The 15131-nt window shown below is 36.0% G+C and overlaps 1 protein-coding gene across 2 annotated transcripts; it reads right to left on the minus strand.

The window, feature by feature from the left end:
• Window positions 1-115: 115 nt before the first annotated feature.
• On the minus strand, window positions 116-9522 carry LOC307007677 (caspase-3-like). Of its 2 annotated transcripts, none has more exons than XM_079629942.1 (7): window positions 6221-6417; window positions 5022-5088; window positions 3117-3253; window positions 2910-3038; window positions 2661-2836; window positions 1417-1531; window positions 116-1333 (listed from the first exon to the last, which is right to left on the minus strand). In XM_079629942.1, the coding sequence occupies exons 2-7, from the start codon at window positions 5081-5083 to the stop codon at window positions 1104-1106; spliced, it is 849 nt and encodes a 282-aa protein (XP_079486068.1). In that variant the 5' UTR covers window positions 5084-5088; window positions 6221-6417; the 3' UTR covers window positions 116-1103. The 2 variants fall into 2 exon arrangements, with proteins under 2 accessions (XP_079486068.1, XP_079486067.1); XM_079629941.1 differs by lacking the exon at window positions 6221-6417 and adding an exon at window positions 9453-9522 and having other exon boundaries at window positions 122-1333.
• Between the last annotated feature and the right edge of the window lie 5609 nt (window positions 9523-15131).

Genomic DNA, 15131 nt, shown 5'->3' on the forward strand with positions numbered 1-15131 from the left:
GCACACGCACACGCACACGCACACACACACGCTCTTTATCTTGTTTTTGACATTTCTCTTCTCTTGTCTTCAGCATTTGCTCAACTCAAAGCTAATTACACAACACACACAAATTAAATACCAAAGTGTTTATTTATCATCATTAAAATTGTGCTAATGTTTATATTCACATTTTCTTGATCTGAACTTTCATAGAGTAAACAACGCAAACATTCAGATGAGGCTTAAATAATGACAGACATATATGTATATGTGCATATAAAGATTAATAAAGAGCCGTCTGTCAAAACCAGCACTGTAAACATTTCCCACACCACAACTAAAAAGACTAGATGGTGATTTCATACTCCTGATCAGATAATAGTGCTTTAAAATACAGTGTTTCCCTTAAATATTAATTATTCGTTTCTTTCCGTTCTGACTGTAATCTGTCACTAAACTGCGACAGTCAAACCAAAAATTGTTCAGACATCAGATATAATTTGATATTTTTTCACTATAGTTCATTAATGTAAGTGAGGAGAGCAAAATAAAGTAAACTGTGACATTATACCCAAAAATTCTTCATACAGTGACTACCAGTAAAATTTATAAAAATTTGGGAGCAAAACTGATCGGGACACTTTTAGCTGATCATGTGTTCTTCAGTGTGTGTCTGTAACTGCTAATGCTCTTTTTACACACACACTGAACACAATGAAGCATTGCTTGGTCACTGGTTGAGCTAAACTGGTATTATCTAATTGTGTAGTTAAATTTACCAGCTGACAGATATTCAACATAATTCATGTGTGAGACAGTCTAACAGAAGATGGACAAAACCTGTGTGTGTGTGAGAGTCTAACAGAAGATGGACAAAACCTGTGTGTGTGTGTGTGTGTGTGTGTGTGTGTGTGTGTGTGTGTGTGACAGTCTAACAGAAGATGGACAAAACCTGTCAGATATCAACTGAGTTCTGCTCATATTTTATTATTTTCTAAATTATAGTTATAATGTGAGAAATGTTGACGGTGTCTGAATACATTTAGGTTTGACTGTACATAAAAATTATTTAAAAAAGTATTCTTATTCCATTGAAACTTAATCAGTAAAATAAAGATGAATTATTTGGGAAAGTAAAGTTCTTTGGTCAGCAAAGATACAATGCACGGTATCTGTTTCTTGCCACCGAACCCTGGCAAATTGCAGGAGGATTCGAAGTCCAGCGCCACCTTCTGGTTGACACGCGTCATGATCTGCATGATCTCCAGTTGATTGCCGTATTTTGACAGCATCTCACAGAGCGAGGAGATGAACCAGGAACCCTGAGTGACGTTCCTCCAGGAGTAATACCCTGAGGAGAGACAGAAAACACACGTTTGAGGGCGAGTGCGTTTGTTTCTGTGAGGGAACTGCATTGAGCGAGACATTAGATACCTGGTGCCGTGGAGTACATATACAGAAAATCGGCCTCCACAGGAATTTTATTTGTTTCCGTGTCAGTTTCACCATCGGTTTCAATGCCAGAGTCCAGGTCTGTGCCTCGACAAGCCTGGAGACACACACATTATCAACACATCCGTGAAAGAGCAACTTAAGCAACCCTCTTAAGTCAAAATCCAGCTTTTATTGTGGTCTTTTTAATCTGCTTTAAGACAAACCATGTGTAAATTCATAAGTCGACAGCATTGCTGAGTATTTTCTGCTTAAAACTGCAGTGAACCAAAGACAGTCTCAAAAACACGGTTTGAAATCGCTGGCGTTTCTGACGTCACACACTACCTTGTAACCAATCAGATCAACGTGTGATCGTCACCCACTGGATCTCTGAGTGAGTGAGTGAGTGGAGGCGGGGCTCATTTGCATATTCATAGAACAGCGCATACTAATAAATGAGGCAAGGGTGTCGGGTTACATTCTACATATTTTAAGACATGAAGACATTTTTTTTAAGGAAATAACATTTAAATGTCATTTTGGTGATCAAAGATGAGTTTTAAGGGATACAATTATTAAATACAGGGGGACTTTAAATATGATATTTTATGCCATTTTACAAAGATGTGTTTTCAGGCTCTACTAGAACAGGTTTTCCTGCTTGAATGTTGATTATTTTCCTCATATTCTCCATTGTTGCGGCTCCTCTCTTCCCAGTCTGTCAGTAACGCTCTGTTCACTTCCTGTCTCTATGAAGCCCCTCCTTCTGAAAAGCACACTGTGCTCTGATTGGTCGGCTGGAGCAGTGTGTTGTGATTAGTCGAGCGCTTGGAGTGTGTTTGGGAAATGTCCCGCCCCTTACCATAACCACTTGGTCTCGACCAAAAAAAAACACATTTAGGCCTGGTCCACTTTTAGAAAAAAAGCGTCAAAAAGCGTTCAGATTAGCATTTTTATCACCGTTGTGTACGTTAACTCAACCCGATTGGTTGGCTTTTATGATGGCTAAATGTGTTCTATAATAAAAAATAAAAAAATGTATCAAATAAATGTGAGCAGAAGAGACTTATTTTAAAAACATTAAAAATCGTTCCGATCCCAAACTATTGAACGGAAGTGTACATCGTCTATCTTCTTCTTCCTCAGACGATACGTTATAATACCAATTATACCAAAAATAACACTGTCTGCAAGATGAGCCTTTTGAGCAAGAAACGCATCTCATCTCTTATCATGACGCTCACCTGAATGAAGAAAAGCTTGGGTTTTCCCACCAGTGACTTGCAGCGATCTACTCTGAAGAGCTCAAACAGCGTCTTCAGTGGTATAGGACCATCCGTGCCATAAATCACCCCATCGTCTCCATGACTCAACAACACACACACAAACATGGCCGACTTACTGTGATCCTCCCGAGACACTGAGGATGGAAGACCAGAGTTAATGAGCCATTCAATTATTCTAATCAATCAATCAGTGTTGCAAAAACATACCTTTAGTTAACAAATCCACCATCTGTGAGCCAGTCTGATCATTTCTAGTTTCGACTTTGAAGCCTAGCTTTGAGAAGGTCTTCTTCACATTACTTGCATCCTCGTCTGACCCGTTACGAACTCCCATTGCTGTTTTAAAGAGATTAAAATGAGAAGAAACGCCTGAACTAAACCTTTAAACCTGTCTGTGTGCTTCCCAGCTCTTACCTGTGCTTCTGTGGAAGTTCTTGTTGTTGATGATCACACATTGTCCCAGACTGCCGTAGTTCATGTTGTACTGGAAAGCATCAGAACGTGGTTTCGCATCCGTTTGATCGACTCCGGCATCCGTGAGAAACGAAGTCCTGCGAGAGCAAATACTTTTATCAGTCATTCCTAATTAAAGTGGAAATTATTGACAAGTCACTTCAGGAAGTGGTTAGGTAGCAGATACTTTCATTAACTTCACAATAGGGATGTCCCGATCCCGATCCGATCACGTGGTTTCAGACTCGATCGGAATCGGGACGTTACCTCCCGATCAGGACTCGGATGTATATTAGGGGTGTAATGGTAACTTACATGTATTCGTATTGAACCGTTTCGGTACGAGGCTTCCGGTTCCATAGGGGGACCATAGGGCACGACCACCACAACGTTGCGCAACATCAAATGGCAAACGTAATGAAAGCAGAACGAAACTGCGCTACTCATTATATTGTGCTTCACGGACAGTTTATCAGTTCGGACCAGCAGCATCTGTGCAGCGCGAGCCGATCTTGATCAAGCGAAACTTGTTACTACACAGCGCTAAAAGATCCATTGAAGAAAACATTTGAATTCGCCACTGAAGTAATAACATCGCTGCGAGATCTAGTGAGAAGCATTCAAATTTCTCTGTTATTAACCGTAGATCTCTATCAGATCAAACGTGGAAACCTGGAGAAACATTGTGCCGTGAATGAACTAAATAGACTTTAAGTCAACAGATCAGCAACATTCCCCATGGATCTAATGTAGTAACACTCACTGTGACCGTGGAAGTTTGGCTGGAATAGTGAAACGCTTTCAAGTACTTCACACATCTTTTTCCAGCACTTCAAAACTCAAATATTATGTAAATATTATATATATAAATATATATTTAAATGTTATTTTTAATGTGATGATCATTTATAAACCTGAAAGTTTCAAGATTATTTCAAACTTATTTAAAAATATTTTTTCTTTTAATAAATAGGAAATTTCTCTGGCATTTCTTTCTTTTTGCTGTATCGAAAACGTACCGAACCGTGACACCACTGTATCGCATCGAACCGAACCATTAATTTTGTGAACCGTTACACCCCTAGTGTATATATATATATATATTATTTATTATTTTATTTTATTATCATAATTTTTTTTATACACTTTTTAAAAATTTGTTTACGTGCCTGGCCTGCTGGGTATTTTAAGTTGAGGTGCTATTTGTTTTTATTTTAGACTTTTTTATATTGACTGTTGCACTAAAGTCCAAAAGTGAAGAATTGATGTTATTTATTACTTGATTGTTCAAGCTACCTCACAGAAGTGCTCTGTTTTTTAACAGAGTTGTTGAATGTTAAAATACGGTGAATGAAAAAAAAAAATAAGGAACATCCTGGATATGTTTTTTTCGCTCTTCTTTATTCTTTTTTTAGTAGGCCTATTATAGAAGTATCGGATCGGGATTCGGTATCGGCAGATACTCAAAATCAAATGACTCGGACTCGTACTCGAGGGCAAAAAAACCTGATCGGGACATCCCTACTTCACAATGTGAACTCCACTGTAAGCGGCAAGAAACGGAAACTGTGCTCGTCTTTTCTTCCCTATTGTGACGTACATCGGCGAGTTACATTCAAGATATTTTAAGGCATGAAGGATTTTTATCAAATAAATTTTTTTTTAAATATGTAATTTCATGATCAAAGATGAGTTTTAAGGGATAAAATTATAGACTACAGGGTAGACTTTAACATTTTGGATGATTTTCTCAGTGATTCCTCGATCAACAATGGGTCGTTCTAATTCTGACCTACATATCCATCGACGGATTCTTGTAATTATATGTTTGTAATGAATCAATTTCCATCAAAATCAAACACATACTCTTGTGCTTTCCCTTGTCTGGCGTCCACAGTGTCCTCTCCCCTGGGTTTTCCGTCCGCCATGGTCACTAAAAGAACACAAAAGAAACAGATCTACTGATTAATAATGCTATACATTTCCAGCAATTTTTAAAAAATAATATGTAGGTATTATTTATTAATAATTCTGTATTCTTGCAATTCCGAGAAATGTAGCATGAGTGAGTTACAGTAAGTGTTTATCTGTAAATGTTGTGTCATAGTAATTAACATCCTTCTGCCATGATTTTGATATTAAAATCGCAAATATAATATATAATTATATATTCTGTTTATGTCAAACTTGAGTTTTTGTTGTGTCAAACACAAAAACAACTGGTTTCAAAGACATTTCTTAAAAAAAGGTGTGTCAAGTTCCCTTAAAGTCCGCGTGAACCGGAAGTTGCAACCGACTTTATCTCAGTGTTGTGACGTATTTCAGAGAGAAACGGAATAAAATGAGGAAAAATAGTGGGCGTGGCTTTTTTTCCCAACTAGCACCTGATTGGATCTAGAAAAGTAGGCGTTTCATTCAGGCTGTCTACTGTCAGTTGGAGGGGCGTGGTTACGGATGTTAATCAGAAACCAAAACCGTCAAACACACGTCATCAGGGAAGCAGTGCAGAGGGGAGGGGCATATTCAGATTTTGATTAAAGATTATGAAGCCCAAATTGACTTGCATGGATGAATTGTTGTTCACCACAAAACGATCAATTTACACAAACAAAGTAAATATGTTAAATTTTGATATCATGTGGACTTTAAAATGCTAAGAGATAACTTGTTTGCTTCTTTCTAGATTTAGATGATCGTGAAGTCCCAATGATCACAAATATCATTATCATAAGATATACAAACATGTGACAGCTTGATGATGATGAATGAAGTCTTGGCTGAGTCATTGTCACTTGATTGCCCATGACACATTAAGTTAAATGATACTCTTCTTCTTCTTCTATAATACGATCAGTTTTAGTCTTAGACCGTCTCAGAAATGTCAAAAACAACACAGACTCCTCGTTGATTCTTTTAAGTGGCGTTCACACACATCATGTCTGGTTATCTAAATCCATTCGACATTAAAAACACTCCAAAACATTCATAACTTTTTTTTTTTATAAAAGTAGCCTATAAAAGCAAAGGTAAAAATGCAATTAATGGGAATAAAGTAAATAACTTACAGGTGTGTTGTCAGATACTTTAATTTTCCTCTGAAATAGAAACTGAAATAGGCTACAGGTAGTTTTTATAATGAGGAGGTTGTGGTTTCTTTTTTTAAATTACCCAATAACGAAAGCCTACTCATAAATATTCAATAAAATCCGTATACGTTGCGTTTTATGAATATGGTCAATGTCGTAATCGTAAAGAGTTCCGTGAGACTGTCGCTCCACCCACATGCCGTCTACAACAAACGAGATTTTACGCATGCGCAGTAACATCACACACATATATTTAGGATAGCCTAGGCCTATTCAACACTCTTTTAAAACATAAATTTTATCCACAGACATTTAAACACGGTTAACAATTATACATTAACGTTACGTTCATTTCTTAACACTGAATTAGCGGGACTCTTTTGGTCAGTAAACAAAAACTCATCGGTTAACTTCATGTTCTCTTCAATTATACGTGTCAAATTTCTCTGAAATCACACTATTTACTCTCGTATAATTATGAATTATAAGCAATTATTCAATAAAGAGGTCGATAAACTAATGTTAGTCAGTCAGCAAAACGAAATGCGAGCGGCTTTCTGTTGAAGACTGAGGTAAGCGCGTGCTGGTGAAGCGCGTGCAGAATAAGATCAGGGGCGCGCAGAAAAGAAAGTTGCAAAACCAGGTATTTATGATTTGTATGCCTTTGTTCATATACGCTTAATATTTTTAGATGTAAAATTGGATTTATCTGAAAATTATAATGCATTTTGACCCGATCTAATCCAGGTTTTAATAAACTGTATCTGCAAAATATATTTTTTGAATAAAATAACACATTTTAGCATAATAATAAAATAGGGCTATTATAAAAATAAACACTGGGAACGTCCTGGGAAGGTTCCCTTTAGGGGTCAAAATTGGTTATTAATAAAATAACCAAATGGGGTTATTGAGGACACACACACACACACACACACACACACACACACACACACACACACACACACACACACACACACACACACACACACACACACACACACACACACACACACACACACACACACTTATATGACTGAATGACTGGAGTGGCCAAACAACAAAGTAAAGTCATAAGTGTCTGTCTGATTTATGGAGATAATTGTTCAACATTATGAATGCTCATAACTGGAGGAACCCTCTGACACCGAAACGTGCAACGTCATTATTAGAAAGTAAAAAAGAAATGTTGCTTATTTCAAACAAATCTAAAAATTACATACATTTACAGCATGCTGATCGAGTTCACTGACAAATGTCACATAAGAAAATGTGAGGCTTTATCAAACACTGTAAAGAATATAAAAATTGAAACACAACTTGTTTGCTTTGCATATGCTTGCATATAACAGCACTAACAAAACAAAGAGTAAATGTAAGATAAGTCATTTATAAAGTTGTAATCTGCATGGTATTCAGTCCAGCAAGTTCTTGAATAGCATGCATTGTGGGATACGGACTGGAGGAAAGGTGAAAGGTGTCGTCTGTCCCGAAACACGGTGACTTTGCACTGATTCCTCAACTTTATCGTGTATAAGGGGCCTGAGTAAATGTTGTTTATCACCCGGAAGTCATTATATAACACACACACACACACACACACACACACACACACACACACACACACACACACACACACACACACACATTCCAGAATATCAGGCAGTGTTTAAAGCGGGTGTGACTCCAGATCTGCAAGTTCATTCAGTGTCTGAGGAACTGCTGCGCTCACCACTGCAAATATGATTCTCTTTATGGTTATTGTGGCTTTATTAGTCGCATATTTTATTGGTCATAGGATTTTTGTTCATAGGAAGACCTTCACAGGCACTGCCAAACTACACGGGAAGACGGTCATTGTAACCGGTAGGTGAACACACTTCTGTGGGAAAGTTTAGTCTGCATGATTTCTCAGACGCTGTTGAACTTCGTAGATGTTTATCCCTCGGGCGAAACGAAATCAGAGGTGTGGAGATTCAGGAGAAGTACAGAGAGATAAACAGTGTTTGTGTAAACTAGGACAAAAACTAATTCAGCAAATATCTCCATTTAACTGTGATCTTAAAGAGATATCGTGATTGTTATTTCCTGTAAAATCACTCTTCTTCTAAACTAAATTATTGCTAACTAAAAACTAAAACATTACAATCATTAACAGAATTAAAACTGCAATAATTTATATATATATTAGATGAAAATCTTAAACTAAATTAACTGGACTAACTGGAAATAAATAAAAACTAAAACTGAACTAAAAAAATTAAACCTAAATAGCAATATTATATATACACTCTAAAAAATGCTGGGTTGTTTCAACCCAATTTTGGGTCAAATATGGACAAACCCCAAACGTTGGGTTAAAAATGTATTTTAAAAATGTAACCCAACGGCTGGGTTTGTCCATATTTGACCCAAAATTGGGTTGAAACAACCCAGCATTTTTTTGAGTGTATATATATATTTATATACAAGCCAAGGTAAGAAAAAAATACTTAAAATGCAACACTATGTAGTTTTTATTTTTGAAAATAGCTTTTATTTTTTAGTATTTTTAGTATTATTATTATGTAATAATACTAAAAAACAACAATGTGGCTACAATTAGTTATAACAACTTAAAATTTGTTGAGATAACTTAAATATCTAACTTAACTAAACTAAACTAAACTGAAGTTAACTAAACTTCATATTTTAAGTCAAGTTGAAACAACGTTGGATTTTAAGTTGTGATAAATAATCACAGCAATAATTGTTTACAGTGTACACTACACTCTAAAAAATGCTGGGTTGTTTCAACCCAATTTGGGGTCAAATATGGACAAACCCAGCCGTTGGGTTAAATTTTTTTATTACATTTTTAACCCAACGTTTGGATTTGTCCATATTTGACCCCAAATTGGGTTGAAACAACCCAGCATTTTTTAGAGTGTAGTGTTGCAGCAATACTAAAATAACACTAAAATGAATATAAGCATTTTATGACATATAATAGATAATACAAAATATTTTTATATGGAGAAATGGGCCTCAAAATGACTTGAATTAAAAATTTTATGAATTTTGTGGAAAGAAAGTGTGATTTATTGACCTGGGGAAGTTTATATGAAACCATGGGCATTTTAATAAGTTGTGCTTCAAATATTTCTGTGGACAATTGAGGTCAAAAGGTTGTGAAGCACTGATCTAAATGAAGTTCAGCAAGTGTAAATACTTCACATGCAGTTATGATTCTGTGTCGGTCCATGCAGAATCATACAGAAGACATATTCCATAATGTCTGTATGCGTTGTGTCTGACAGGTGGGAACACTGGGATTGGGAAAGCGACTGCGTCTGCGATGGCGGCGAGAGGAGGACGCGTGATTCTGGCCTGTCGAAGCAAACAGAGAGGAGAAGAAGCAGCTCGAGAGATCCGGATGGTGAGTGTGAGGAAGACCGGGGCATGTTGTCACAGGGAAGGTTTATATGCGTTTCTATTGACCCAATAGTGGGGCATGTTGTCACAGGGAAGGTTTATATGTGTTCATATTGACCCAATAGTGGGGCATGTTGTCACAGGGAAGGTTTATATGCGTTCCTATTGACCCAATAGTGGGGCATGTTGTCACAGGGAAGGTTTATATGTGTTCGTATTGACCCAATAGTGGGGCATGTTGTCACAGGGAAGGTTTATATGTGTTCATATTGACCCAATAGTGGGGCATGTTGTCACAGGGAAGGTTTATATGTGTTCGTATTGAGCCAATAGTGGGGCATGTTGTCACAGGGAAGGTTTATATGCGTTCATATTGACCCAATAGTGGGGCATGTTGTCACAGGGAAGGTTTATATGCGTTCGTATTGACCCAATAGTGGGGCATGTTGTCACAGGGAAGGTTTATATGTGTTCGTATTGACCCAATAGTGGGGCATGTTGTCACAGGGAAGGTTTATATGTGTTCGTATTGAGCCAATAGTGGGGCATGTTGTCACAGGGAAGGTTTATATGCGTTCGTATTGACCCAATAGTGGGGCATGTTGTCACAGGGAAGGTTTATATGCGTTCGTATTGACCCAATAGTGGGGCATGTTGTCACAGGGAAGGTTTATATGTGTTCGTATTGACCCAATAGTGGGGCATGTTGTCACAGGGAAGGTTTATATGCGTTCGTATTGACCCAATAGTGGGGCATGTTGTCACAGACAAGGTGTATATGCGTTCGTATTGACCCAATAGTGGGGCATGTTGTCACAGGGAAGGTTTATATGTGTTCGTATTGAGCCAATAGTGGGGCATGTTGTCACAGGGAAGGTTTATATGTGTTCGTATTGAGCCATAGTGGGGCATGTTGTCACAGGGAAGGTTTATATGTGTTCGTATTGACCCAATAGTGGGGCATGTTGTCACATTAGAGCCTCTTCAGCGAATCTTGAACAGTAAAACAAGTATAATGAATCTCAAAACAATTCTTGTGGCAAAATCCTTAAATTGTGTTCAGGTCATTTTGACCCGGAGAGGATTTTCCCGGACCCAAAAATGCTTGTCGATGTTATTGCATTGGACTAAAATCTAAAAACTTCCCAATTTTTTTTCATATTGTAACACTTGTGCAATATGTGAATACTATTTGTCAACACTTTTGAATAACTCATTAAAGGTGGTAAGAATTGTCTAAAGAACTTTTTTTCAAATTGGCTTAAACTGTCTTTATATACCAATACATAATTAAAATGTAAGTACTTTGAAAAAGAGAGTATAAAGATTGAGTGACTCTAGTGTATTTAATCTTCAAAAAACACAGCTCATTAATTCCTACCGGGACGAAACAAGTGATTGGCTTGCGCGACTGTCACTCTCCGTCGCCATGACTACCGCCGCTATTACTGGCTCCGCCCACGTGCGCGTTTTTAGGCGGGAGTGAATGGAATTAATGAGCTGTGTTTATTGAAGATTAAATACACTAGAGTCACTCAGTTTTTATACTCTCTTTTTCAGAGTACTTGCATTTTAATTATGCATTGGTATATAAAGACAGTTTAAACAAATTTGAATAAAAGTTTTTTTAGACAATTTTGACCTACCCTACCTTTAATTTACTAATAAACATCATACTATGGCAAGACACTACAGGCACAAACATTGTATTTCCGTGCACTGGTTGATTTTCAGATATTTGGCTTTTCATATTGTGTTGTTTTTCAGACTAGTGAATTTTTTTTTCTTTATTCTCAATTTGCATCTAGATTTAAATTATAATACATATAGTCTACCAGTTTTTTCTCCACCTCAGCTGCACTTACATGCACCAGATTTTACAGTTTTATTCCTATCTATATTCTGCAGGTTTTTATAGAAGGGTTTGTTAATATATACAATTTGTCTGTTTTTATATAACATTTAAATCTTAAAAACATGGTGAAATGTATTTTTTGCTGCCTGTTGACAGTATTTTCTGATTTATGCAGAGATGAAAAGAGAAATCCACAATTCCCTCAGTAAAAACCTTTAACTCTAATATGTCAACAAAATCAAACTGTTCAGTTGTCATCAATCGTTCAGATTTCTGCTGTGTACATGCAAATTGTGCACATTGCATATTAAAGGAACACTCCGACTTTTTGGGACGCGCCGTTGTTTCTTCTGTCAACAAAACCAACGGCGCGTCTCAGGTGCTGCGGTTATCACTCCGCCCAAGTAGCAGTGCTTCGCCTTCAGAGAATATAGTTCCCAGTATTTATACAGTTAAAATATGTCTGTGTCTCATGTGACTTTGTTTTTTGTACACTCTGTGACTATACAAATCACAACATGTAAATAGGAAAATGTTTGCGTTATTTTGTCACTTATTTGGATTAGTATGCTAGCTGCAACCATTTACATCCAGTCTTTGTGCTAAGCTAGGCTAGCGGTGGGTGCGTCAAACAGACTTATAGCACGCACGGAGATGAAAAAGGTATGTATGGACTTATCTAACTCTGGGGGATACGGTGAATAGCCTAAAGTCCAAAAAAGTCGGAGTGTTCCTTTAAATATGTCAGAAAACTTGCAATACAAATACATTAATAACTGCTAAAAAGTTATAAAATAATTGGTAATATCTATTAGTAATAATTTTTATGAATGGTACATTTTTACACTGCTTTACTTACTATCTATTATTGCACAAACATTGTAAATAATAGAACATTATAATACTTTCCTTATATAGGAAACTGGAAATGAGAATGTGATCTTCATGCAACTGGATCTTGCAAGTCAGAAATCAATCGGCTTGTTTGCTGAGAACTTCCTGAAGGCCGAGCGCAGACTGGACCTGCTTATTAATAACGCAGGTAAAACCATCTGGACACAAAATGTATAGAAAAACAAACAAAATTAAGTCTTGAACACGTGTACAACTGACAAATCTTCACTGTCACATGATCCTTTGAAATAATTATAATATGCTGCTCAATTTTTATTAATCAATGTTATTAATTTAATAGCTTTTCATTAATTGTCTTTTCAGCACTGATAATAATCATAAATGTTTCTTGAGCATCAAATCATACGTGACGCTAGAGCACAAACCCAGTCTGGAGCCGCACGGGTATATCTGTGGCAATAGCCAACTATACATTGTATGGGTCAAAATTATCCATTTTTCTTTTATGCCAAAAATCATGAGGATATTAAGATCATGTTCCATGAAGATATTTAGTAAATGTCCTACCGTAAATATATAAAACATGTATTTTTGTGAGTGAATGCAGCACAATCGTGAACATAAATGCACAACTTTAAAGGAGATTTTTCTCAATGTTTACATTTTTCTGCTCCTCAGATTCCAGATTTTCAATAGTTGTGTCTCGACCAAATATTGTCCTATCATAACAAACCACACATCACTGGAGAGATTATTTATTCAGCTTTCAGATGATGTATAAATCAAATTTTTAAAAAAATTGACCCTTATGACTGGTTTTGTGGTCCAGGGTCATCATATTATACGGATTTGTGAAGGATCATGTGACACTGAAGACTGGAGTAATGATGCTGAAAATTCAGCTTTGATCACAGGAATAAATTACACTTTATTATATATTTACATAGAAAACTGCTATTTTAAATTGTAATAATGTTTCACTGTTTTTCCTGTATTTGTGATCACATAAATGTAGCCTTGGTGAGCAGAAGAACGGTTTTTGTTCCAAACTTTTGCCCACCAACATCATGATGAATGACACCTGTTTTTTATATATGTGTGTGTGTTGTCCAGCACTGGCCAGTCCAGGACTCACTGAAGATGGCCTTGGGATGATCCTGGGTGTCAATCACATCGGTCCGTTCCTGCTGACCAATCTCCTGCTGGAGCGTCTGAAGGAGTGTGCGCCGAGCAGGGTGGTCAACGTGTCGTCTTGTGGCCACGATCTGGGCACTATTGACTTCGACTGCATCAACACACACAAGAAACTCACTCTGGGATCATCCGACGCCGATTTATTCAGGGCCTACACTCACAGCAAGCTCTGTAATGTGCTCTTCACCCACCAGCTGGCCAAGAGACTGCAGGGAACCAACGTCACATGCTACAGCCTTCATCCAGGTTCGTGATCAATAATTCAATTCACGTTTATTTGTATAGTCAGCTTTACAGAAAGTGCATGCAATTCAGAGTGATCTGTTATCAGAGGTAATGTCTAAGCTATGTGTATTTCAGAAATGTACATACAGGTGAAACTGGAAAAATGAGAATATGGTGCAAAAGTTCATTTATTTCAGTAATTCAACTTAAAAGGTGAAACTAATATATTATATAGACTCATTACATGCAAAGTGAGATATTTCAAGCCTGTATTTATTATAATTTTGATGATTACAAGCTTATGAAAACCTTTTCACAATATTCTAATTTTGAATTTGGGGTTTTCATAAGCCATAATCATCAAAATTATAACAAATAAAGGCTTGAAATATCTCACTTTGCATGTAATGAGTCTATATAATATATTAGTTTCAGCTTTTAAGTTGAGTTACTGAAATAAATGAACTTTTGCACCATATTCAAATTTTTAGAGTTTCACCTGTATACAAAATCAGTTAGCTAAAAATTTATTAATTTAAACAAAAAATGTAATGCAGAAACAATGAGCTCATTTAAGTAATGAATACTTGTTTGTTAAACAAGATTATGACATTTAGAAAATAAGAATGTAAAATATGCCAGTACTATTTGTCAACACTAGGGATGCATAACGATTAATCGCAATTAATCGTTTGCAGAATAAAAGTTTTTGTTTACATCATATATGTGTGTGTACTGTGTAGAATAATTATGTATTTATAAATACACACACATGCATGTATATATTTTAAAAATATTTACATGTTTCTATAGATTTTTATATTTAAATTGTAAATAATTAATATATAAATATTTTTTTTCTTAAAATTATACATGCATGTTTGTATATTTATATATTAGTTACCATGTTCCCTTGCACTCTTAAAAAATAAAAAGTTCCAAAAGGTTATATTTCCAGCAAATGTCATAAAATTTTGGTTCCCCAAAGAACCTTTCAGTGAACGGTTATTAAACTTTTTTTTTTCAGTTCTAAAAGAAACTATCTTATAAGAATAATTTTTCATATAAACATTTTAATAAACTAAATATGTAAAATATATATTTATATAATATACTTAATAAACCTTTTTATACTTTAACCCTTTAAGTGTCACCCCACTTTTTTTGAATATACATAAAAAAGCACTTTCCGAACTTAAATGTTTGTAGGATTGGTCTTGTTTTAAAGAAGAAAATTGAGAGATTTGTGTAGAAGTGAAATAAATTAAGAAAGTGTAACAGAAAAGAAGTTTGAGTTTATGAAAATATAAAAAAAAATGTTTTAATTATTCATATTTTACATAAAAT

Source organism: Phoxinus phoxinus, assembly GCF_949152265.1.
Source record: "Phoxinus phoxinus genome assembly, chromosome: 12".
In the NCBI taxonomy this organism is placed as follows: Eukaryota; Metazoa; Chordata; class Actinopteri; order Cypriniformes; family Leuciscidae; genus Phoxinus; species Phoxinus phoxinus.

Coding starts and splice junctions, on each gene's coding strand:
- LOC307007677 (XM_079629941.1), bottom strand. Junction 3,039..3,116: donor GAACTTCCACAGAAGCACAG/GTAAGAGCTGGG, acceptor TCTTTAAAACAG/CAATGGGAGTTCGTAACGGG. Junction 1,334..1,416: donor TATGTACTCCACGGCACCAG/GTATCTAATGTC, acceptor GTCTCTCCTCAG/GGTATTACTCCTGGAGGAAC.